The sequence below is a fragment of the Excalfactoria chinensis genome, unplaced genomic scaffold (assembly GCF_039878825.1).
Source record: "Excalfactoria chinensis isolate bCotChi1 unplaced genomic scaffold, bCotChi1.hap2 Scaffold_68, whole genome shotgun sequence".
NCBI classification, from domain to species: Eukaryota; Metazoa; Chordata; class Aves; order Galliformes; family Phasianidae; genus Excalfactoria; species Excalfactoria chinensis.
The window spans coordinates 75,904-100,855 of NW_027315710.1; the positions used below are offsets into that span (position 1 = coordinate 75,904).

At 48.8% G+C, this 24,952-nt stretch overlaps 1 protein-coding gene across 1 annotated transcript; it reads right to left on the bottom strand.

The window, feature by feature from the left end:
• Positions 1 to 22,939: 22,939 nt before the first annotated feature.
• Positions 22,940 to 23,866, bottom strand: LOC140265079 (olfactory receptor 14J1-like). Its single transcript, XM_072360958.1, has one exon. The coding sequence runs from the start codon at positions 23,864 to 23,866 to the stop codon at positions 22,940 to 22,942; it is 927 nt and encodes a 308-aa protein (XP_072217059.1).
• Positions 23,867 to 24,952: the final 1,086 nt, after the last annotated feature.

Consider the following 24,952-nt stretch of genomic DNA (forward strand, 5'->3'; position numbering starts at 1 on the left):
GACTTCCCATATGTCTGGAATCAGTCACTGACCACTGGACATCTGGTGTTTAATTCATTAGATTTCAAAGCAGAGTCATGATGCTGTTGTCTTTCAGGAGTTGTTGGCCAAGAAGAGCCAGGGACATCTCAGGGGAGACGAGTGGGAAGGATAAACATGACATCCTCTGCTGCTCAGCTGGGCTGGGCTCCTGGGACACAGGGAGTTCTTACAAGTGGGCAGTGCTGCAGAGAGACAGCTGTGCCCAGGAGCAGCTCTTGTGCACAGCACAGCCTGCAGGTGACAGAAGGAGAGGGGAGAAAGGGGAGAGAGCTTGCAGGATGTGTGCACAGTGAGCAGGCTGTGAGCTCATTGCAGGAGCATTGCTCACAGATCACGACACGGTAAGCCTCACTGCAAACCATGCAACTGCTTTTCATAGGGGATTATCTAAACTGGGACATTTTGTAGCAGATCTGGCTGCATGCACTGCATGTTTCTTTACTGTGGAAAAAGCCTTCTGCTTGAGCTGAGGGATTCCATGCTGCAGTGTCAGAGCACAGCCCTGAGTGCTGAATGTCTCAGCACAGCTGCAGGCTGTGCAGCCAGGGCTGCAGGCGGGTGCCCAGCGCTGTCCTGCAGAGCAGGGTCCCTGCTTTGCAGGGGGAGACGTGTTGGGGGAAGGAGCCCCCCGGCAGGGTTTCTGCTGCCACAGCTGCTGCCTGGGGCAGGGGATCACAGCTCTGTTGCACAGCAGGGTGTATGTGAGGGTGCTTTGCAAGAGGAGAGTGAAGGCAGGGATTTTCCTTTTCCTGTTCTGAGTGAAAGCAGAAAGGATTGGAGGCAGAAATCTAAAAGGGGCTGTCAACTTTGAACACAGCTCAGAGTCTCCCCAGTATTTCTCCAATCAGTTGGCTGTTTTGTGAAAAGTCACACAGGTTGTGTTTTCAGCCTCACCTACCTAATAGGATACAATCAACTTAAGTTATAGTTCTTTTCTGCAGGCATTAATAGTTCACTTGTCCTGCAAACAGGCTGATTTCTCTAAGACAAACTGAAGTGCACAGAGGCTGGGGCTGTGGTCTCAAAGAGCAATTGGAGTAAAGAGGAAAATATCCAGGAGGCTGGGGTATGATATAGGAAATGAGAAGAAAGTAAGAGCTCCCCAGTCTTCTACTCGTTACGGGATGGTGAAGCTCATGATAGTATATACAAGTTCTGGAGTTAAATAATTATTTTCCTGAGGGAAATGAAAATTTACATAGTATAGCAGGAGGAGTGAGTTTGAGAGTGGTCTGGACTTGTCATTATCTTCTGCACTCTGAACAGGACTCCAAGCCCAGGAACAGCAGATGCCCAACAGCAGCTCCATCAGCGAGTTCCTCCTGCTGCCGTTGGCAGACACGCAGCAGCTGCAGCTCCTGCACTTCTGGCTCTTGCTGGGCATCTACCTGGCTGCCCTCCTGGGCAACGGCCTCATCAGCACAGCCGTAGCCTGCGACCGCCGCCTGCACACCCCCATGTACTTCTTCCTGCTCAACCTGGCCCTCCTCGACCTGGGCTGCATCTCCACCACTCTCCCCAAAGCCATGGCCAACGCCCTCTGGGACACCAGGGCCATCTCCTACGCAGGATGTGCTGCACAGCTCTTTTTCTATTTCTACTTTGTCTCAGCAGAGTATTTCCTTCTCACCATCATGTCCTATGACAGCTACGTTGCCATCTGCAAGCTCCTGCACTACGGGACCTTGATGGACAGCAGAGCTTGTGCCACCATGGCAGCAGCTGCCTGGGGCGCTGGGCTTCTCAATTCCCTGCTGCACACTGCCAGTATGTTTTCACTGCCTCTCTGCCAAGGCAATGTTGTCAACCAGTTTTTCTGTGAAATCCCACAGATCCTCAAGCTCTCCTGCTCAGGCTCCTACCTCAGGGAAGTTGTGTTTATCATTTTTAGTGCCAGTTTAGCCTTTGGGTGCTTTGTTTTCATAGTTGTGTCGTATGTGCAGATCTTCATGGCCGTGCTGAGGATGCCTTCTGAGCAGGGACAGCACAAAGCCTTCTCCACGTGCCTCCCTCACCTGGCTGTGGTCTCCCTCTTTCTCAGCACTGCCTCTTTTTCCTATCTGAAGCCCCCCTCTATGTCCTCTCCATCCATGGACCTGATGGTGGCAGTTCTGTACTCGGTGGTGCCTCCAGCAGTGAACCCCCTCATCTACAGCATGAGGAACCAGGAGGTCAAAGATGCTGTGAGGAAAGTGATGACCAAATGTGTTTCAAAAGCTGTGAACGGCCGATTCTTTGAATTCATGACTTATAATGCAGCTTTTTACTGAATTAAATTCTCTTTTATTGTTTGTTCTGTGCCATTTTATGTGTGTGATTTATTTCTTATTAAAGAATAATAATTCTTTCTTTTTTTTTTTTTTTAAAGTACTGTAATGTTTTTCACTAAAACATTATTACTCTAATCAATTCCTATTCAGCTTTGTATTGTAGCCCAGACACACTGTACATAAACGTAGAATCATAGAATTACCCAGGTTGTAAAAGACCTTGAAGATCATCAAGTCTAACCACAGCCTAACCACTGTACCCTAACTCTAACAACCCTCTGCTAAGTCATATCCCTGAGCTCTGTGTGAACCTTAACAGAATAAAGGACGTGCAGTGACTCTGTCCTTCTTGTGAGACATTTCTGGTGCTGTCTGAGTCGCATGTTCTCAGAAACCCACAACGCAGCAGGAATCATGCAGCTGTTCATCAAACTGAGTAGTACCTTCAGCCTGCTATAGCTGACGGGCCATCCCTGGGCTTCTGGCTGGGGTCTGTGCTTTCAGGCTCACATCTGTCAGTACCGCTGAGAGGCCAGCAGCAGCAGCTGGATTGCACTTTAGTTATCAGGTCACCTCTTGTTCATTATCTGTGAAAGCCTGCACAGAACAAGTTCTTGGATATGGGTTATCATGTCAGAATCTTCCAAGCTTCTTTCAGGGCTTCTTCCATTTTGTACACAGAGGTGGTCACTGCCTCCAGGATGGACTGTGGTAGAGGAATCCTGCACAAAGGTCTGATAAATGTTAACTAGAACCTACAAGAGCCATTCTGGAGCACAGGCTGGTAGGTGGAAAGCTGCCCCTAATGAGATGACTGACACAAGGAGGTCAGGTGAGGCCTGGAGAACAGAGTTGGGAGACTGAGGGGAGGGAAGAGGAGCCTACATGCCATGCTCATGACTGTCTGCACTAGCAAAGGTTACCGACAATTTCCATAGCTGAAACACACCTCAGAATCACAGAATCACAGAATCAGGCACTTCCCTGTGCCTCACTCTGCTCACATCCAATGTTTGGTCTCCAGAAACATTCAGCAAGCTTTGATGAATGTCATCAAGTGCAACCCTTTTCTGCTTGGAGGAATTCAGTGGCACACCTTTGCTTCATGTACACTTCCATGTCAGATTCCAGCTGCCCCTCTGCTGTCATCTGTCACACGATAGCAGTGTTTAATGGGATGTTGATGGGAAGGTCCAACCTCTACAGCCACACCTCCAATATCCGCCTCTCATCTTACGACCCACGTAATAAGCGAGGAGGCATTACTTTTGAAGCAGCTCATATCACTGAAGGTTGGTGGACCTCCCTGTGGCACGGGGTTGGAACTTGGTGATCCTTGGAGTCCCTTCCAACACAAGTCATACTGTGTTTGATGAATCTCATAAAATATACAATATTGTTAACAGGTTAATTACAGAACATTAGAATTTTTATTTATTTATTTATTTTATTTACAATAGTGACAAAAAATAATAAAAATTTTAAAACTACTGGGATATTTGTATTATACTATTATTATATTCTGATATATCATAAGTGCAAATATTGTTTAAATAACCATAATGCAATCAAAGCACAGGACATTTGGGTCCGTGCACTGCTAAGAGATACTGAAAGCACTTGAAGGCCAAAAACCAAAGCAGAACCTAAATATGGCTACTCCAGTTTTCTATGGCAATGAAGTCTGCTTAAAGGGCAGGTGGGGATGGAGCATCTCTCTTTGGATGGCTGCACTCTGTGCCATTCCAGGGGAGAAAATACAAATTGGCTGCTGGGCAATTACTGGGTCTGCTTCTAAATGACCTACTGGAACTGAAACAGGTGTCATGGCTTTGTAATTTTTGCTATTGCTATTCCACATCATAACATCGTGGAGCACACAGAAGAACGACACGTACCTGAGGGTCACACGGTCAGGGAGGGATATACATCACAGAAGTGACTCTTGCTCTCACTGCCTGGCAGTGGGTGTGGGTGTGCTTCCAAGCCCTCCACCTCCAATTTCAAAATGGGTTTCTTGGTCTTCAGAAACCTCTCTCTCTCTCTCTCATTTTACTTGATTTATAACCCTCAGTTTCAATTAGATTGTATGATATTGTGTTATCTTGTATTCCGGTATCATAATTAGTAAAATAAGTTATCCTCCTTAGATTGTTTACCACTTCTCTGTCTGCTTCCTTTGAGCCCAGCTGCTATCTCCCTACCCCTTTCCTTTTTCCTACCCATTTGTAGGAGGCTGGGGGGCCCACGGACCTACTGCCCATGCCGTCACAGACATAGATTGATCTAGATAACTCTGTGACTGTTTTTGATTGAGAATGCATGCATAAACATAAGATTTTAACAATAGCTGAAAGTTAGTTAGTAGGGAAGAAAATTAAAAAGGATTTCTGTAAGCCAGAGACTTCAAAAGCAGTGCTACGAAGTTTTTCACTTAGACATTGGTGAGGTGCTGGCACAGGCTGCCCAGAAACACTGTGCATACCCCGTCCTTACCAGTGTTCATGTTCAGGCTGGGTGGCACCCTGGGCAACCTGACCTAGAGCCTGACCTCACTGTTGGCCGCAGCAGGGGGTTGGAAATAGGTGACCTTTGAGGCCCTGTCTACTGAAAGGCAGCCACATGGTCTCCCCAGAGCTTTCTGTTCTCCAGGCTCAACAAGCCAAAGTCTCTCAGTCTCTCTCCAAAGGACACGCTCTTGATGCTGGCCTTACAAGTCATTTTGTCCTGATGTCCAAGTTATGTGCCCATCATATGCTAATAGTGTGGTGCCAATCCAGGGGGTCAACAGGAAGGACAAAGACACCAACATAAGGGATAAGCTTCTTTTACTGCCCATTACAATATCATACAAAAAATAAAGCAGTGTCTGTAGTCAAAAGCAGTAAAGGAAGTAAGTGAGGCAGTGAGCCTAATCATTGCTATGTGAGCTCAGTGATTAAGATACATCACCAGCTGACCCAACACTTTCCCATCACTCAGATCCGCAGTCACTGGGGAGCTCCATTTGCAATGATGATATGGAGAACCTCTCCCAGCCATGGAGAACTTGTACAGCAATGCATCCATCCCACGGATGAGGCATCCACAGCCACTGTAAGCAGGTCCAGCCTTTATACCGCTGAATAAACCAATCTAGGTAGCAGTCTGGGGAAATACCTGGTGCCCACCTTCTCCTCTTGGCTTTCTCCACAAAGCCTGGCCAGGGTTCAAGGAGGCACAAAAAGACTTGTGCTGTCCATGGTGATGTACCACAGGCTTCTTTGGCAAGACTGTCTGCCCCTCTGCAACATGCTCTTTCCATTACCTAACATGACAGCAATGCTCCCCATCGGTCGGGGCTGCTGTTGTAATGGAAAAGCAGCGTGACAACACACAGGTTCCAGCAGCCCTGGTGATGTCACTTACACTGGGACTTCCTTTGCCTTCCTCGGGGCCGCAGCCTGTGAGTTTTCCCGGCTTCGCACACTAACCAGCCAAAGCCTGCCATGCTGCATGGATGTGGTCCTTCCAGGCAGAAGCTCTGCTGTGTGTGAGCAACTGCCTCCCTGCTGAAGGACTCAGAGCAGGAGCTCACATGCAGGCAACACCTTGTACACATCTGAACTGAAGTAAGAGGAAACCCAGCTCCTGAGGGTCCGTGGGGGCTGAATCCCATTTCAGCCTCAGGGTTTCCCTCTACGGATGAGACGCCTGCACTGCCTCAGCTGGATCACTGCCCGACATAGGGGAAGACCAACCAGGGGAGCAGACTAAACACCCATGATTCTGGAAGAAATAGTCCAGAGACTTACTAGTCCAACTGGACTGTCACAACTGTCCAGATGAGATTCACCCAAGAGTGCTGAGGGAACTGGCAGAGGTGATAGCCAAGCTACCTTTCATCATCTATCAGTGCTCTTTGTTGACTGGTGAGGTCCTAGAAGACTGGAGGCTTGTCGCTGTGATTCCCATTTACAAGAAACATTGTAAGGAGGATCCGGGGAACTGTTAACCTGACCTCGGTTCAGGGAAGGTTATGGAGCAGATTGTCTTGAGGAACTTCATGTGGCATGTGCGGGACGACTGGGGGATCAGGCCTAGCCAGCATGGGTTCCTGAAGGGCAGGTCCTGTTGGACCAACCTGATCTGCTTCTATGATCTAGTGACCCATCTGCTGGATGAGGGAAAGCCTATTGATGTGGCCTACCTAGACTTCAGCAAAGCCTTTGACACTGTCTCCCACATTATTCCCCTGCAGAAGCTGGCAGCCTGTGGTTTGGACCGGTACACTCTTGGCTGGGTAAGGAGCTGGCTGAAGGGCCGGGCCCAGAGAGTGGTGGTGAATGGAGTTAAATCCAGCTGGCGACCGGTCACGAGTGGTGTTCCCCAGGGGTTGGTGCTGGGGCCTGTCCTCTTCAATATCTTTATTGATGACCTTGATGAGGGCATTGAGTGCACCCTCAGTAAGTTCGCAGATGACACTAAATTGGCTGGGAGTGTGGATCAGCCTGGGGGTAGCGAGGCCCTACAGAGGCATCTGGACAGGCTGGAGAGCCGGGCTGAAGCCAATGGGATGAGGTTCAACAAGACCAAATGCCGCGTCCTGCACTTTGGCCACAACAAGCCCAGGCAGCGCTATAGGCTTGGGGCGGAGTGGCTGGAGGACTATGTGGAGGAAATGGAGCTGGGGGTACTGATTGATGCGCGGCTGAACATGAGCCAACAGTGTGCCCAGGTGGCCAAGAAGGCCAACGGCATCCTGGCGTGTATCAAGAATGGTGTGGTGAGCAGGACTAAGGAAATCATCCTGCCCCTGTACTCGGCATTGGTGAGGCCTCACCTCGAGTACTGTGTCCAGTTTTGGGCACCTCAGCACAAGAAATATATGGAGGTACTGGAGCAGGTCCAGAGAAGGGCAACAAGGCTCGTAAAGGGCTTGGAGAATCAGCCCTACGAGGAGAGTCTAAGGAAGCTGGGGCTGTTTAGTCTGAGGAAGAGGAGGCTGAGGGGAGATCTTATTGCCATCTGCCAGTACCTGAAAGGTTCTTACAGTGAGAGTGGGGCAGGTCTCTTCTCACAAGTGACAAGTGACAGGACGAGGGGAAATGGCCTCAAGTTGCGCCAGAGTAAGTTCAGGTTGGACTTTAGGAAACACTTCTTTACAGAATGGGCAGTTAAACACAGGAATGGACTCCCAGGGGGGTGGTTGAGTCACCGTCACTGGATGTGTTTAAGAGTTGTTTGGATGTGGTGCTCAGGGATAAGATTTAGCAGAGGGTTGTTAGAGTTAGGGTACTATGGTTAGGCTGTGGTTGGACTTGATGATCCTCAAAATCTTTTCCAACCTGGGTAATTTTGTGATTCTATGATTCTATGAAGCTTGGCAGCTTCTGACCTGATAACCCATATCCAAGAACTTGTTCTGTGCAGGGTCTCACAAGGAATGAGCAAGAGGGAACCTGACAACCAATGTGCAAACCAGCTGCTGCTTCTGGCCTCTCAGAGGCACTGGCAGATGTGAACCTGAAAGCACAGACCCCAGCCAGGAGCCAGGGATGGCCCGTCAGCTGTTGCAGGCTGAAGCCACTGCACAGATTGATGAACAGCTGCATGTTTCCTGATGGACTGTGGGTTTCTGAGACCATCCAACCCTGACAGCTCCAAAAGAAGGAGGACAGACAGAGTCACTGCATGTCCTTTATTTTGTTCAGGATCAGAGAGAATCTGGTTCATTATTTAGAGTATTAGTGGGCTAATGTACAAAGGAACAAGCAGAATCGGAAGTGACTTGAGTAATGATGTTTGGTGAATAACATTACAGTATTTTAAAAAAATGAGTAAGAATAAATAACACACAAAATGGTGCAATGAAAACAAAACAAAACAAAACAAAATACACACACACACACACACACAAAAAAAAAAAAAAAACAACAACAAAAAAATTAAAGAGAGCATAATTTAGTAAAAAGCTGCATTACAAGACAATAATACCAAAAAATGGCCACTTCACTGCTTTTGAAACACATTTGGTCATCACTTTCCTCACTGCATCCTTGACTTCCCTGTTCCTCATGCTGTAGATGAGGGGGTTCATTGCTGGAGGCACCACTGAGTACAGAACTGCCACCATCAGGTCCATGGATGGGGAAGAGATGGAGGAGGCTTCAGGTAGGCATAAAAGCCAGTGATGACAAATAGGGAGACCACGGCCAGGTGAGGGAGGCACGTGGAGAAGCTTTGTGCCGTGCCTGCTCAGAGGGCATCCTCAGCACGGCCATGAAGATCTGCACATACGACAACAACTATGAAAACAAAGCACCCAAAGACTAAACTAATACTAAAAATGAGAAACACAACTTCCCTGAGATTTGATTCTTTGCAGGAGAGCTTGAGATCTGGGGGATTTCACAGAAGAACTGGTTGACTACATTGCCTTGGCAGAGAGGCAGTGAAAACGTACTGGCAGTCTGCAGCAGGGAATTGAGAAGCCCAGCACCCCAGGCAAGCTGCTGCCATGGTGGCACAAGCTCTGCTGTCCATCAAGGTCCCGTAGTGCAGGGGCTTGCAGATGGCAAACGTAGCGGTCATAGGACATGATGGTGAGAAGGGCAAAAACTCTGCTCCGAGGAAGAAGGCAAAGAAAAAGAGCTGTGCAAGCACATCCTGCGTAGGAGATGGCCCTGGTGTCCCAGAGGGCGTTGGCCAGGGCTTTGGGGAGAGTGGTGGAGATGCAGCCCAGGTCGAGGAGGGCCAGGTTGAGCAGGAAGAAGTACATGGGGGTGTGCAGGCGGCGGTCGCAGGCTACGGCTGTGCTGATGAGGCCCGTTGCCCAGGAGGGCAGCCAGGTAGATGCCCAGCAAGAGCCAGAAGTGCAGGAGCTGCAGCTGCCGCGTGTCTGCCAACGGCAGCAGGAGGAACTCGCTGATGGAGCTGCTGTTGGGCATCTGCTGTTCCTGGGCTTGGAGTCCTGTTCAGAGTGCAGAAGATAATGACAAGTACAGACCATTCTCAGACACACTCCTTCTGCTGTGCTATGAAATATGTTGATTCTCTTACTATAGTGTTCATTTAGCACCATTACTTCTTTTTAATTTCATGATGTCCAGCCTTGCTTAAGCCGAAGAAGTGTGTGAAGCTTCAAAATTCCTTTGATTTTCTGATCGTATCCCATCTCCCTGGATATTTTTATGTGGTTCATGCCTGATGTCTTTACCCCAAGTGCTCTTATAGCACCCAACCCTGGCCTCCGTTTCTTCAATCTCTGTTTGAAAAAGCTGCTGTTGGCAGGATATGTGAATTATTCATGTCTTCAGAGTATGATAATAATTACAACTGGTTCCACCCTACTAGACAGGAGAGACTGAAAGCAAATCACGTGTGTCAGATAGCAAAAACATCCAATGTATGGAAGAAAAATTCTCAGAGCAGTGAGATCCGCTTTTAGATTTTTTGCCTCCAATCCTTTTTTCCTTCCCTCAGAACAGGAAAAAAAAAAAAAAAAAAAAAAAAAAAACCCTGCCTTGTTTATACAATTGCAAAGTACCCCCAGAAACATTCTGTTGTGCAGTGGAGCTGTGATCCCCTGCCCCAGGCAGCAGCTGTGGCAGCACAAGCCCTGCCGGGGGGCTCCTTCCCCCCACACGTCTCCCCGCAGCGCCCTGGGCAGCTCCCCGGGCAGGCTGAGTGCTGAGCCTGGCAGGAGGCAGAGTCCCATAGCATGGCCTGAAGTGAGACTTACCTTGCCATGGTCTGTCAGCAATGTTCCTGCAGTGAGCTCAGAAGGCTGCTCTCACCTCACACATCCTGAAGCTCTCTCCCCTTTCTCTCCTCTCCTTCTGTCACCTGCAGGCTGTGCTGTGCACAAGAGCTGCTCCTGGGAACAGCTGTCTCTGCAGCACCACCCACTTTATGAGCTTCCTGTGTCCCAGGAGTCCAGCCCAGCTCAGTAGCAGAGGATGTCATGTTTATCCTTCCCACTTGTCTCCCCTGAGATGTCCTGGATCCTCATGGCAAACAGCTCCTGAAAGACAACAGCATCATGACAGTACATTCAAATCTGTTGAATTTAACACCAGATTTCTAGTGGTCAGTGACTAATTCCAGACATGTGGTGAGTCCTCCCAGAGAGTGTTTGCTGAAACTAAATGGGCACACAGACAAGGACACAATAGCATAGAATCATAGAATCACCAAGGTTGGCAAAGACCTACACGATCATCCAGTCCAGCTGTTCACCTATCACCAATAGCTCCCACTAATCCATGTCCTTCAACACAATATCCATTCATTCCTTGAACACCTCCAGGGTCCGTGAATCCACCACACCCCTGGGAAGTCCATTCCACGTCCCAGTTTGCAGGACACAGTTTTTGGTCTTGGTGAACTTCATCCCATTGGCTGCAGCCCAGCTCTCCAGCCTGTACAGATCCCTCTGTACGGCCTTTCTAACCCCAGGCAGGTCCACACTCCCAGCCAATTTGATGTCATCTGCGAACTTACTGATGCTGCTCTCAATGCCCTCATCCAGGTCATCAATAAAGATACTGGAGAGGACAAGCCCCAGCAGTGACCTCTGGGAAACACCAGGTAGGTGCACAGGTAGGCGGCCAGGCAGTTCTTGACTGTCTCCAGCGAAGGAGACTCCACAACCTCCCAGTTCACTTAGCCTTTCTTCATATGGGGAGATGCTATTAGTCCCTTCACCACCTTTGCGCCCATCTGCTGGGGTGTTTCCAAGAGGTCCCTGTCTTTTTTGTACTGGTGAGCCCAGAACTGGACACAGTACTCCAGATGAGGCCTCACCAGGGCAGAGTAAAGGGGGAGGATCACCTCCCTCGACCTTCTGGACACGCTCTTTTTCATGCACCCCAGAATGCCATTGGCCTTTTTGGCCACAAGGGCACACTGCTGGCTCATGGCTAACCTGTCATCCATCAGGAAACCCAGGTCCCTCTCTGCAGCGCTCCTCTCCAGAAGCTCATCCCCCAGCCTGTCCTGGTGCATGCAATTATTCCTCCCTAGGTGCAAGACTCTACACCTGCTTTTTTTAAACCCCATCTGGATTCTTACTGCTCAGCTCTCCAGCCTGTCCAGGTCTCGCGGAATGGAAGAACAGCCCACAGGCATGTCAGCCAATCCTCCCAACTTCGTTTCATCAGCAAACTTGATGTGTATGGCCAATATTCCCTGGTCAGGTTTGCTGATAGAGATGCTGAACAAGACCGTACCCAGCACCGACCCCTGGGAAACACCGCTACTTACAGGTCACCAACCAGACTCTGCACCGCCAACGACGACAATCTGTGCTCTGCTAGTCAGACAGTTCTCAACCCACCTCACTGTCCACTCATCTATCCCACACTTCCTCAGCTTTGTTCTATGGATGTCATGGGGAACAGTATCAAATGCCTTGCTGAAATCAAGGTAGATGACATCCACCGCTCTCGCCCCATTTACAAAGCCAGTGAAAATGTCATAGAAGGCTACCAGGTTGGTCGAGCATGACCTCCCCTTGGTGGACACATGCTGACTACTCCTGATAAACTCCCTTTCTTCCAGTTGTCTGTAGTTGGCATCCAGCACAAGCTGTTCCATCACCTTTCCTAGGACTGAGGTGAGGCGGCCTAGCCTGTAATAACCCAGATCTTCCTTCTTGCCCTTTTTGAAGACCGGAGTGACACTGGCTATCCTCCAGTATTCAGGCACCTCCCCCATTCTCCAAGACCTCTCAAAGATGATAGAGAGCGGTTCAGCAGTCACTGCTGCAATCTCCCACACCACTCATGGATGCACCCCTTCAGGTCCCATGGATTTAAGAACATCAGTGTGGCCTAGGTGCTCACGGACCACCTCTTCCCAGACTAAATGCAAGTAAAGTCTTCCATTCCCCAGACCCTCACTAAGATCCAGGCTCTGGGATTTCTGAGGGAGAGCTTTTTCACTGAAGACAGAAGCAAAGAATGCCTTCAGTATCTCCAGCGTCACAGCATCCCCCGTTACCAGAATACCCCCCTCACTTAGTAGGGTACCCACTGTCTCCCTAGTCTTCCTTTTATTCATAACATACTTATATATATATATATATATATATATATATATATATATATATTTAATCGGTGTCAACCAATTTATGTAATACTAAGTTCTGCTTGCAAGGAACTGTGTGAGAGAGGTGGGCCAATCAGGGCTGGTTCTGCGTTGAGGTGTTTATAACTGGACAATACAGACTGTTAATGGAAAGATAAATGGTAGTAAGTGTGTATATGGGATCTTAAAAACAGTATTGTTTGACAAACTGTCTTGACGGTATAATAAAGTGTAATTGTTGATGGCATATGGAAGTGTACCAGAGGGTGTGTGGAAGTGTAAAGGAGGGTACAAATAGTGGAATAGTTTACAGAGGAAAAAGAGTTTAAGAGAAAGTGAGTTTATCTGCACAGACATGAGAGCAACCCCCTGCACCGCTCCTCTGTGAGCAGAGCAAAGCAGAGACACAGTCCCCATGTATCATGTAGTGTTATTCTACATAGAAAATGGGTGAGGTCACAACAGAAGAGGCAGATCTTCCTCTCTGCTCCATCTGTGGCATACTCTGGAGTTCAAGGCATTGCAAAGCTATGGCACATCTACGTTTGTTCTCTGATGACACTTTAGTTTGTTCTGGGCTCTCATTTCAATGGCATCTACATAAGTCTGGGGTCATGCCAGTTTATAGGAAGCTGGCAAATGTTGTCTCATTGTAAGGAATAGCGAGAAAGATGGCACGGGCAATTATGGACCTGTCAGTCTCACTCCAGTGCGTGGTAAAATTATGGAGGAAATGATGGTGGGAGTTATGGAAAATCAGCTGAAGGACAATTGTGTCATTGGTCACAGCCAACACAAGTTCCTGAGGGGAAGGTCCTGTTTAACTTAAGGTCCATTTCTGTCAAGGTTATCCATTTAGTTGACCAAGGGAAGCCAGTTGATGTTATCCTTGAGGATTTCAGTAGAGCTTTTGATACTATTTCTCACAGTACCCTTCTGGACAGAATGCTCAGCATACAGCTAGACAGAGACATAACGTGGTGGGTGAACAGTTGGCCAACAGGTCAGGTCCAAAGGATTATAGTCAATGGGTTCCATCAGTCTGGTACATGGTCATTGTCAGGGTCCCCCTCGGTTCCATTTTAGGGCCACTTCCATGTTTTTGCAGATGACTGGCATGTGGGACTAGAAGATGCTCTGATCCTGTTTGCTGATGATACCAGATGAGGAGATGCTGTTGCCTCCACTGACGGAGGAGAGGACTTGCAGAGAGATGTGGACAAGTCAGAGAAGTGGGTACCAGTTGGTACTAAGCACCAAATGCATAAAGTATAGGAAGAACAAGTGCCTGATTGTGCACCTGGGTAGGGGCATCCCTGGACATACACACTGACTAGATATGGGACACTGGAGGGTGGACTGACTGAAAAGGACTGGTGGTCCTGGTCAGCATCATATTGAATGTGAGTCAGCAGTGTGCCCAGGCAGCCAGGAAGGCCAACAGTCCCCTGGAGTGCATCAAGGAAGGTAAAAGCATGCTGGGTAAAAAAGAGGCTGGGTAAAAAAGGTTGCCTGGGTATGGGAAACCCTGACCATACACAGTGACTGGATATGGGACACTGGAGAGCGGACTGACTGAAAACTATTGGGGGACCTGGTCAACATCAAATTGAATGTGAGTCAGCAGTGTTCCCAGACCACAAGGAAGGCCAACAGTCCCATGCAGCACAGGAAACAAGTTATTGCTAGGTGGGTAACAGAAAGGATAGTTCCTGTCTGCTCTGCATTGCTGCAGCCTCACCTGGAGCACTGGGTGCAATTCTGGACACCACGTAGTATAAAGAACATCAAACAATGGGAGGGTGCACAAAGGAGGGCACTGGAACAGAGAGATGAGAACTTCAGAGTTTCATTGGGATTTACTGCTTGTTCAGATTGGGCCTTTTTTACATCCCACATCCTGTGATGAGACACAGGGCACACATGGGACATGAACCTCACAGTGTCCTTGCACCCCATGCAGAGCCTGGGATCTTCTGTCCTTCTTTCTTTCATTTGACATCATACAATTCTCCATCCACTGCCTCAGGAAGGGCCCTGAGCCAACATGAGGGACTGGATCTCCCTGCCAAGTCTGGAGATCAAGGTTTGGCCTTTCTGCTTCATAAGACAAAGGGGGAGTTTCTCAGCATCAGAGCCACCATGCCAGTGCCTTTGCCTGTCTGCAGTCATGGCTTCCAATTATCTGCTCTAACAAGTCCCTTGGGAAACTGGCTTGTTAATGTTCCTCAGTGGGCCCATTAATACTCCAAGTAACTTCACTGTTACTTCTGACTTTGTCTTGTTGAGCACTTTGAGCAGTTTTCTCTCTGCACTGGAGGCTGATGGACTCAGCAACAAATGCCGCCTGGGGCTCCTTACCACCTAAAGAGCCTCCTGAGCCTTGTGCCTTCCTGTCATTCTCTTCAGGTTTTCAGAACTTGTTCAGCAAAATGGAGAGATCTCTGGAGAGAGCTTAAAGAGGAATAATCCAGCAGACATTTATTGTCTGTTTATTTATAGTTGTGTTCAAACAAGACATTAAAGCAGCACTGTGCAACTGATGTCAATCCAGGATGCCCCCACTGAGTTCTATTCTGTTTCTGTGTGGACAAAGTTGCTCCTCAACCTCCCCATCCTGTTTCTACTCACATTGGCCCCATGGGGGGGGCCATCACTCTTCTCCACTGCCGTCACCCGCTCAGTGTTAAACCTGCTTTGCACCAACTCCCTCTGGCTTTCCACAGAGAACCTGCTGCACATGGGCAAGGAAGGTATTCTCTTTTTTTTCGGCCAACAAACAGCAGGAAAGGTGATGCAATAGAATGAACAGTAAAACACAGTGATCAACTGCATGTTTTGTCTCAGCTGCTTCTATTGAGGTTTGTCTTTCACAGGGAATGGTTGTACAAGAAATGAGTTAGACACAGGCAGGAAGGGATAGATAGAATCACAGTGAAGGATTTGACAAGAGAGTCCATCAGACTTTTGAGGAATGGAGCAAATTCTAGTAATCTCCCTGGGATAGATCAGCCAGGTAGTTGGGAGGTATCAACTTAAAACTCATCAGGACTTGTGAGTATTTCACACACTGAGAAGGGTTAACACATTCACATTGATTTCTACCTTCAACACTTTTCCTCACCTTTACTGACATTAATGAACATCTTTCAGACTTTGTGCTTTAAAAAGAAAGAGAAAACGGAAAAGAAGAAAAAGAAAAGGAATTGATAGGAAGGGATAGATAGGATCACGGTGAAGGAGTTGACAACACAGTCCATCAGACTTTGGAGCGATGGAGCAAATTTGAGTAATCCCCCTGAAAGTCAGAAATCAGACAGGTAATAATTGGGAGGTATCTGACTGAACAAAATGCAAGGGATGGAGAAATCTGGAGGGCAGTGTGAGGAGCGTGTGTCCAGATGGCCTGCTGAAAACGTGGCCTTAACCACGGCCATTCATTTAGGACAGCTGGAGACACCTGGAGGATGAGGGACATCAAATAGGCAGCAGGGAAGAGCAGCGGCGGACGCCGGGCTTTAGTCACAGGGTGTTGGCACTGGCACCGCTGTCTGTGTCCCTGAACATGAAGGCATCTGTGTCCTGCAAACACGGTTCTGGAAAAGATCATAAATACGGGAAAAGAAAAACAGACACAAAATCCCCTCAAAGACTCCTATTTACAACTCAAAATGGACAGGACACAGGAGATTTTCTCATGTTGAGAAGGGTTAACACATTTTCATTGATTTCTATCATTGCCTTCAATTCCTTGTCTCAGTTTTATTGACATTTATGATCATCATTTAAGTTTACAGACTCAACATTAATTAATTAATTACCTCTGTTGCCTGCTGGGCTGGCACAACTGTGCTTATAGGTAGTGGCTGAAGTAGCAGGGGCTGTAAGTATTAGCCTTTAGTTTTTCCTACGCTCTTCTTGCTGTTCTTTGGAACTACAGTATAATCATGGTCTCCACCAGGAAGAGATCCTACTCCTCCAAAACTGTGGCAACCCAGACAGAGGGCCAGGCCAGAAATGCCGCAGTTCAGTTTCTGGCTGTTTGGAGTGCCTGGAGTTGTTGCTTCCTGGGGAGGGTGGCAGGGCCCTCACCTGCATGAGATGTGAGCAGGTGGACGAGCTGCTCAGCCTGGTGGTGGAACTCAGGGAGGAAGTGCAGCGGCTCAGGGCCACCAGAGAATGTGGGAGGAAGAAGCAGGGTGAGGAGCACGGAACAAACACCGGAAAGGTGGTGGACCCCCTGACCTACCACAGGAGGACAATCCCTACTACTGAGGAGGGCTGGCAGAGAATTCCAACTCGTCGTCATGGGTATCTCCCCTGCCTACCTGCCCCGTGTCCACCACTCTCCCTGAGCAATAGGTTTCAGGCACTGGAAATCAATCAGGAGGTGAGTGGAGAGAGGGTGGAGGAACTACCTAAAAGGGAACCCCCTAAGCTGAGTAGGTCCTCGGATGGTGATGATGATGGTACTCCTCAGTTGGTGGTGCCCCCCAAGTCTGTCCGTTCTTCACCCACCATTAGAACATCACCAACAAAGAAAAAAACGACGGGTCATTGTTATTGGTGACTCTGCACTGAAGGGAGCAGAAGGGCCAATATATAGACCAGAGCCTCTACATAGAGAGGTCTGCTGCCTCCCGGGTGCCCGGGTTAAGGATGTGAGGATGAAGCTTCCTTCCCTAGTCCACCCCACTGACTACTATCCCCTATTAATGTTCCAAGTTGGTAGTGATGAGTTAGGCAGAACTTCCAGGAGGACTCTGCAAAAGGATTTTAGAGCCTTGGGGCGACAGGTAAAGGGTTCGGAAGCACAAGTTGTGTTCACCACTATCCCTACTGCTTCAGGGAAGAATGAGGGATTCAATATAATGGGCCAACAGATCAATAGCTGGCTCCGAGCTTGGTGTGCCCGACAGGGGTTTGGGTTTTTTGACCTTGGGTCCCCCTGGTCAAAAGGGATCTTAAGGAGAGCATTGGGTAGGTTCATCCAGAGGGCTTTAAACTAGTTATGAAGGGAGGTGGGGCAGTAGCTGGGGCCACCAAAATGGAAACTGCATGCAATGTCCCTGTGCTTGCAGGAGAGGGGTGTGCTTCTAAGCCCCCAAAGTCCTGGCCCTTGGTGAAGGAGGAAGACTCGCCCCCTGTGGGAAAAACACGAGGGCTGGTGTTAAGCTGGTGGCTGTGGAAACACCTAATAGTAGTCACAAGGCTATTAGGGCTGCTGCTGATCGCAAGGAGGCCAAACTCAGGTGCCTTTATGCTAATGCACGCAGCATGGGTTATAAACAAGAGGAGCTGGAGGCCACAGTGTGTTCAGAAAGCTTTGATATAGTTGCCGTCACTGAAACATGGTGGAATGACTCCCACAGCTGGAGTGCAGTGATTGAGGGCTACCAATAGGCTAGGTAGGAAAGGCGGTGGTGTAGCTCTCTATGTTAAAAAAGACTGTGAATGCGTGGAAATCAATAACTGTGATGACAGGGTTGAAAGCTTATGGATCAGAATAAAAGCTAAGGCCAACAATACCAATGTTATTGTGGGAGTTTGCTACAGACCACCTACCCAGGATTAAGACTTGGATGGGATGCTTTATAAACAACTGGGGGAGGCCTTGAGGTCACTCCCCCTCGTTCTGGTCCATTCCCGGACATCTGCTGGAATTGCAATACAGCAGATAGGGAACAGTCTCGGAGGTTCCTAGAGTGTGTGGGAGATAACTTCCTGACACAGTTGGTGAAGGAGTCAACGAGGGGAAGCTAAATTCTGGACCTGCTGTTTGTTAACAGAGAAGGTCTGGTGGGGGATGTAAAGGTTGGAGGCCTTCTGGGACAAAGTGATCATGAAATGCTAGATTTCTCAATCCTTGTCGAACCGCGGAGGGGAGTCAGCAGAACTGCCACCTTGGATTCCGGAGGGCGGACTTCAACCTCCTTAGGACCGTGGTTGAGAGGGCCCCCTGGGGGGTAACTTTGGAGAGTGTGGGAGCCCAGGAAGGTTGGGAATACTTGAAGGAAATTGTCCTAAAGGCGCAGGAACTGACTGTCCCAAAATCACGAAAGATGAGCCGACGGGTGAGGAGGCCGGGCTGGCTGACAGAGACCTTTGGCTTGATCTAAAGAACAAAAAGAGAGTTTACGGTCTCTGGAAGAATGGGGGAGCTACTTCTGAGGATTACAGGTTTGTAGTGAGGCTATGCAGGGAGAAAATTAGGAAGGCCAAGGCACAGCTAGAACTGAGCTTGGCTTCTAAGGTTAAGGAGAATAGTAAATGTTTTTATAAACACATCAACGCCAAGAGGAAGGCTAAGGAAAATCCCCATCCCTTGTTGGATTCTGAGGGCAACTTGGTCACTGAGGATCGTGACTAGGCTGAGGTACTTAATACCTTCTTTGCCTCGGTCTTCAATAGTTACGCTTGTAACTCCCTGGGAATGCAGCCCCCTACACTGGTAGATGGGAAGGGGGAACCAAATGAGCCTTGCGTGATTCGCGATGAGATGGTTCTGGACCTACTTCGAAAGCTGGATGTTTATACGTCCATGGGGCCGGATGGGTTGCACCCTAGAGTGCTGAGGGAGTTGGCGGATGTGGTCACCAAACCACTGTCCATCATTTTTCAGCAGTCTTGGCTGACTGGGGATGTCCCGGTGGATTGGAGGCTGGTGAATGTGACGCCCGTCTTCAAAAAGGGCCGGAAAGATGATCCTGGCAGCTACAGGCCCATCAGTCTCACCTCGGTGCCCAGGAAGGTTATGGAAAGGACAATCTCGGGTATCATCATAGATCAACTAAAGGTCAGCCAGGGGATCAGGCCTAGTCAACATGGGTTAATGAATGGTAGATCCTGCCTGACTAACGTGATTTCATTCTATGACAAGGTGACCTGCTTGGGAGATGAAGGAAAGGCTGTCGACGTGGTCTACCTGGACTTCAGTAAGGCCTTTGACACTGTCCCCCAGAACATTCTGGTAGAGAAACTGGCTGCCCGTGGTTTGGATGGGTGCACGCTCCACTGGGTGAAGCACTAGCTGGATGGCTGGGCCCAGAGAGTTGTGGTCGATGGAGTGGAATCCAGTTGGTGGCCAGTCATGAGCGGTGTTTCCCAGGGCTCAGTGCTGGGACCACTTTTATTTAACATCTTTGATGATCTTGATGGGGGGATTGAGTGCACCCTCAGTAAGTTTGCAGACGACACTAAGCTGGGAGGGAGTGTTGATCTGCCTGAGGGGAGAAGGGCACTACAGAGGGACATGGATAGACTTGATCAATGGGCCAAGTTTAACGGAATGAGTTTCAACAGGGCCAAGTGTCAGGTTTTGCATTTTGGTCACAACAACCCCAGGCATCCCTACAGGCTTAGGGAGGTGTGGCTGGAAAGCTGCCTGATGGAAAGGGACCTTGGTGTGCTGATGGACAGTCGGCTGAATATGAGCCAGCAGTGTGCCCAGGTAGCCAAAATGGCCAATGGCATCCTGGCTTGGATCAAGAATGGTGTGGTGAGCAGGACTAAGGAAGTCATCCTGCCCCTGTACTGGCATTGGTGAGACCTCACCTCGAGTACTGTGCCCCGTTTTGGGCACCTCAGCACAAGAAAGACATGGAGGTACTGGAGCAGGTATAGAGAAGGGCAACGAGGCTCGTGAAGGGCTTGGAGAATCAGCCCTACGAGGAAAGGATAAGGAAGCTGGGGCTTCCTGAGTGCATGCTTGATCTCCCTGTTCCTCATGCTGTAGATAATAGGATTCAGTGTTGGAGGAACCACTGTGTATAGAAGTGCCACTGTCAGATCCAGGAGTGGGGAAGAAATGGATAACGGCTTCAGGTAGGCAAAAAAGGCAGTGCCAACAAGCAGGGAGACCACAGCCAGGTGAGGGAGGCACGTGGAGAAGGCTTTGTGCCGTCCCTGCTCAGAGGGCATCATCAGCACAGCAAGGAAGATCTGCACATAGGACACAACTATGAAAACAAAGCAGCCAAAGACTATGCTGCTGCTAAAGAAGAGGAACACAACTTCCCTGAGGTAGGAGGCTGAGCAGGAGAGCTTGAGGATCTGGGGGATTTCACAGAAAAACTGGTTGACAACATTGCCTTGGCAGAGAAGTAGTTGAGTCTTCCCAACAGCATTCCATTAAACATTGCTACCGTGTGACAGATGACAGCAGAGGGGCAGTCTGACATGGAAGTGCACATGAAGCAAAGGTTTGCCACTGAATTCCTCCAAGCGGAAAACAGGTGCACTCGTTGACATTCACCAAAGCATGATAAATGTTTCTGTAGACCAAGTAGGTGGACGTGAGCAGAAGGAGGAAGTGATAAGTGTGTTTCAGCAGTGCTAAGTGTGGGTAACCTTTGCTTGGTACATTTGCTTATGAGCATGGCATGTAGGCTCCTCTTCCCTCCCCTCAGTTTCCCATTGGTGTTCTCCAGGCTTCTCCTGACCTCCTCATGTCAGTCATCTCATTAGGGGCAGCTTTCTACCTACCAGCCTAGGCTCCAGAATGGCTCCTGTGGAACCTGGGTAACTTTAATCAGACCTTTGTGCAGGATTCCTCTACCACAGACCATCCTGGAGGCAGCGACCACCTCCGTGTACAAAATATAAGAAGCCCTGAAGGAAGCTGTGATCAGTGGAGTGGAATTGTGATCGATGGAGTGAAATCCAGTTGGCGGCCGGTCACAAGTGGTGTCCCCCATTGCTCAGTGCTGGGACTGCTTCTGTTTAACATCTTCATTGATGATCTGGATGGGGGGATTGAGTGCACCCTCAGTAAGTTTGCAGACGACACAAAGTTGGGAGGGAGTGTAGATCTGCCTGAGCGGAGAAGGGCACTACAGAGGGACCTGGACAGATTGGATCGATGAGCCAAGGTGAACAGTGTGATTTTCAATGGGACCAATTGTTGGGTCCTGCATTTTGGCTACAGCAATCCCAGGCAACCCTACAGGCTTGGGGAGGTGTGGCTGGAAAGCTGCCTGATGGAAAGGGACCTTGGTGTGCTGATGGACAGTCAGCTGAATATGAGCCAGCAGTGTGCCCATTTGGCCAAGAGGGCGAGTGGCATCCTGGCTTGGATCAAGAATGGTGTGGTGAGCAGGACTGGGGAACTCATCCTTCCCCTGCAATAGCATTGATGAGGTCAAACCTCGAATACTGTGTTCAGTTTTGGGCACCTCAGTACAAAAAAGGCATGGAGGTACTGGAGCAGGACCAGAGAAGAGCAATGAGGCTTGTGAAGGGCTGGGAAAATCGACCCGAGGCTGAGGAAACTGAGGCTGTTTAGTCTGGGGAAAAGGAGGCTGAGGGGAGACCTTATTGCTCTCTTCTAGTATCCGTAAAGAGTTTACAGTGAGAGCAGGGCAAGTCTCTTCTTACTGGTGACAAGTGACAGGATGAGGGGAAATGGCCTCAAGTTGCTCCAGGGCAAGTTCAGGTTGTACAGTAGGAAACATTTCCTTACAGAAAGGGTAGTTAAATGTTAAATGTTAAATGATAAATATTAATGTAGACAAAACAGTGGATGTGAGCAGAGTGAAGCAGTGGGAGGTGAGTTTCAGCAGTGGTAAATGTAGGTCACCTTTGCTGGTGCAGATGGTTATAAGCAGGGCACATAGGCTTCTCTTCCCTCCCCTCAGGCTCCCATATCTGTTCTCCAGGCTTCTCCTGACCTCCTCATGTCAGTCATCTCATTAGGGGCAGCTTTCTACCCACCAGTATATGCACCAAGAATGGCACCTGTAGGTGATGGATAACTTTTCCCAGACCATGTGCAGGATTCCTATACCTCAGACAATCCTGGAGGCAGTGACCACCTCTGTGTATAAAACGGAAGAAGCCCTGGAGGAAGCTTGGAAGTTTCTGACATGATAACCCATATCCAATAACTTGTCCTGTGCAGAGTCTCACAGGGAATAAGGAAGAGGGGACCTGACAACCAACGTGCAAACCAGCTGCTGCTGCTGGTCTCTCAGAGGCACTGACAGATGTGAGCTTGAAAGCACAGACCCCAGCCAGAAGCCCAGGGATGGCCCATCAGTTCTTGCAGGTTGAAGGCACTGCACAGTTTGATGAACATATGTGTGCTTCATGCTGGATTGTGAGTTTCTGAGAAATCTGACCCCGTCAGCTCCAGTAATGTCTCACAAGAAGGAGGACAGACAGAGTCACTGGACATCCTTTATTCTGTTAAGGTTCACAGAGAGCTCAGGGATATGACTTAGCAGAGGGATGTTAGAGTTAGGGTACAGTGGTTAGGCTGTGGTTGGACTTGATGATCTTCAAAGTCTTTTACAACCTGGATAATTTTATGATTCTATGTTTATGTACAGTGTGTCTGGGCTACAACACAAAGGTACAAGCTGAATAGGAATTGATTTGAGTAATGATGTTTTACAGAAAAACATTATAGTACTTAAAAAAAAAAAAAAAGAAAAAGAAAAAGAAAAGAAAAAAAAATAACACACATAAAATAGACAAAACAACAATAAAAGAGAGCTTGATTAAGAAAAAAAAACTGCATTATAAGTCACAAATTCGAAAAGATGAGCCATTCACTGCTATTGAAACACTTTGGAAATCACTTTACATATTGCATCCTTGACCTCCTGGTTCCTCATGCTGTAGATGAGAGGATTCACTGCTGGAGGCACCACCGAGTACAGAACTGCCATCATCAGGTCCGTGGATGGGGAGGAGATGGAGGGGGGCTTCAGGTAGGCATAAATACCAGTGATGATAAACAGGGAGACCACAGCCAGGTGAGGGAGGCACGTGGAGAAGGCTTTGTGCCGTCCCTGCTCAGATGGCATCCTCAGCACAGCAAGGAAGATCTGCACATAGGACACAACTATGAAAACAAAGCACCCAAAGGCTAAACTGATAGTAAAAATGAGAAACACAATTTCCCTGAGGTTGGAGCCTGAGCAGGAGAGCTTGAGGATCTGGGGGATTTCACAGAAAAACTGGTTGACAACATTCCCTTGGCAGAGAGGCAGTGAAAACGTACTGGCAGTGTGCAGCAGGGAATTGAGAACCCCAGCACCCCAGGCAGCTGCTGCCATGGTGGCACAAGCTCTGCTGTCCATCAAGGTCCCGTAGTGGAGGGGCTTGCAGATGGCAACGTAGCGGTCATAGGACATGATGGTGAGAAGGAAATACTCTGCTGAGATGAGGAAGACAAAGAAAAAGAGCTGTGCAGCACATCCTGCGTAGGAGATGGCCCTGGTGTCCCAGAGGGCGTTGGCCATGGCTTTGGGGAGAGTGGTGGAGATGCAGCCCAGGTCGAGGAGGGCCAGGTTGAGCAGGAAGAAGTACATGGGGGTGTGCAGGCGGCGGTCGCAGGCTACGGCTGTGCTGATGAGGCCGTTGCCCAGGAGGGCAGCCAGGTAGATGCCCAGCAAGAGCCAGAAGTGCAGGAGCTGCAGCTGCCGTGTGTCTCCCAGAGGCAGCAGGAGGAACTCGCTGATGGAGCTGCTGTTGGGCATCTGCTGTTCCTGGGCTTGGAGTCCTGCTCAGAGTGCAGAAGATAATGACAAAATCAGACCATTCTCAAAGACAGTCCTTCTGCTGTACTGTGAAATGTTTTCCTTTCTCTTTAGAAAATGTTCATTTAAGTCCAGATCTTGAATTTTTTTTTTCATGAGCTTCACCATCCCTAAAGAAGTAGAAGATTAATTAGATCTTACTTTTTTTCTCATTTCATAATCCTATCCCAGCCTCCTGAATATTTTCCTCTCAGGAGCTGTTTACACATCTCATATCTTTACTCCAACTGGTCTTAGAGCCCCCAACTCCAGCCTCTTTGCACTTCAGTTTGTCTTAGACAAATCTACTGGTTTGCAGGATAAGAGCTCTATTAAAGTCTGCGGAAAACAATAAAAACATAAACGGATTCTGTCCTATTAGAAATGAGAGGCTGAAAGCACAACCGGTGTGACTGTTCACAAAACAATGGATCGATTGAAGAAATAGTTGGGAGTCTTACAGTTCTGCTCTAATTTGAAAGCCTTTTAGATTTCTGCCCCCAGTCCTTTCTGCCTTCCCTCACAACAGGAAATGAAAAATCTCTGCCTTGTCTCTCCTCTTGCAAAGGGTCCTTAGAAACATCCTCTTGTGCAGTGGAGCTGTGATCCCCTTCCCCAGGCAGCAGCTGTGGCAGCAGAATCCCTGCCGGGGGTTCCTTCTTCCCACACGCCTCCCCCTGCACAGCAGGTACCCTGCTCTGCAGGACAGCTCTGGGCACTTGCCTGCAGCCCCATATGCACAGGCTGAAGCCGTGCTGGGACATGCAGCACTCAGGACTGTGCTCCGACACTGCAGCACGGAAACACTCAGCTGGAGCAGAAGTCTTTTTCATAGTAAAGAAACACGCAGTGCCTGCAGCCAGATCTGCTATGGGATGTCCCTGATTAAGTTAGCCCTCTATGAATAGCATCTGCATGGTCTGCAGTGAGACTTACCGTGTCGAGATCTGTGTGCAATGCTCCTGCACTGAGCTCACATCCCGCTCTCACCGTTCACATCCTGCAAGCTCTCTCCCCTTTCTCTCCTCTCCTTCTGTCACCTGCAGG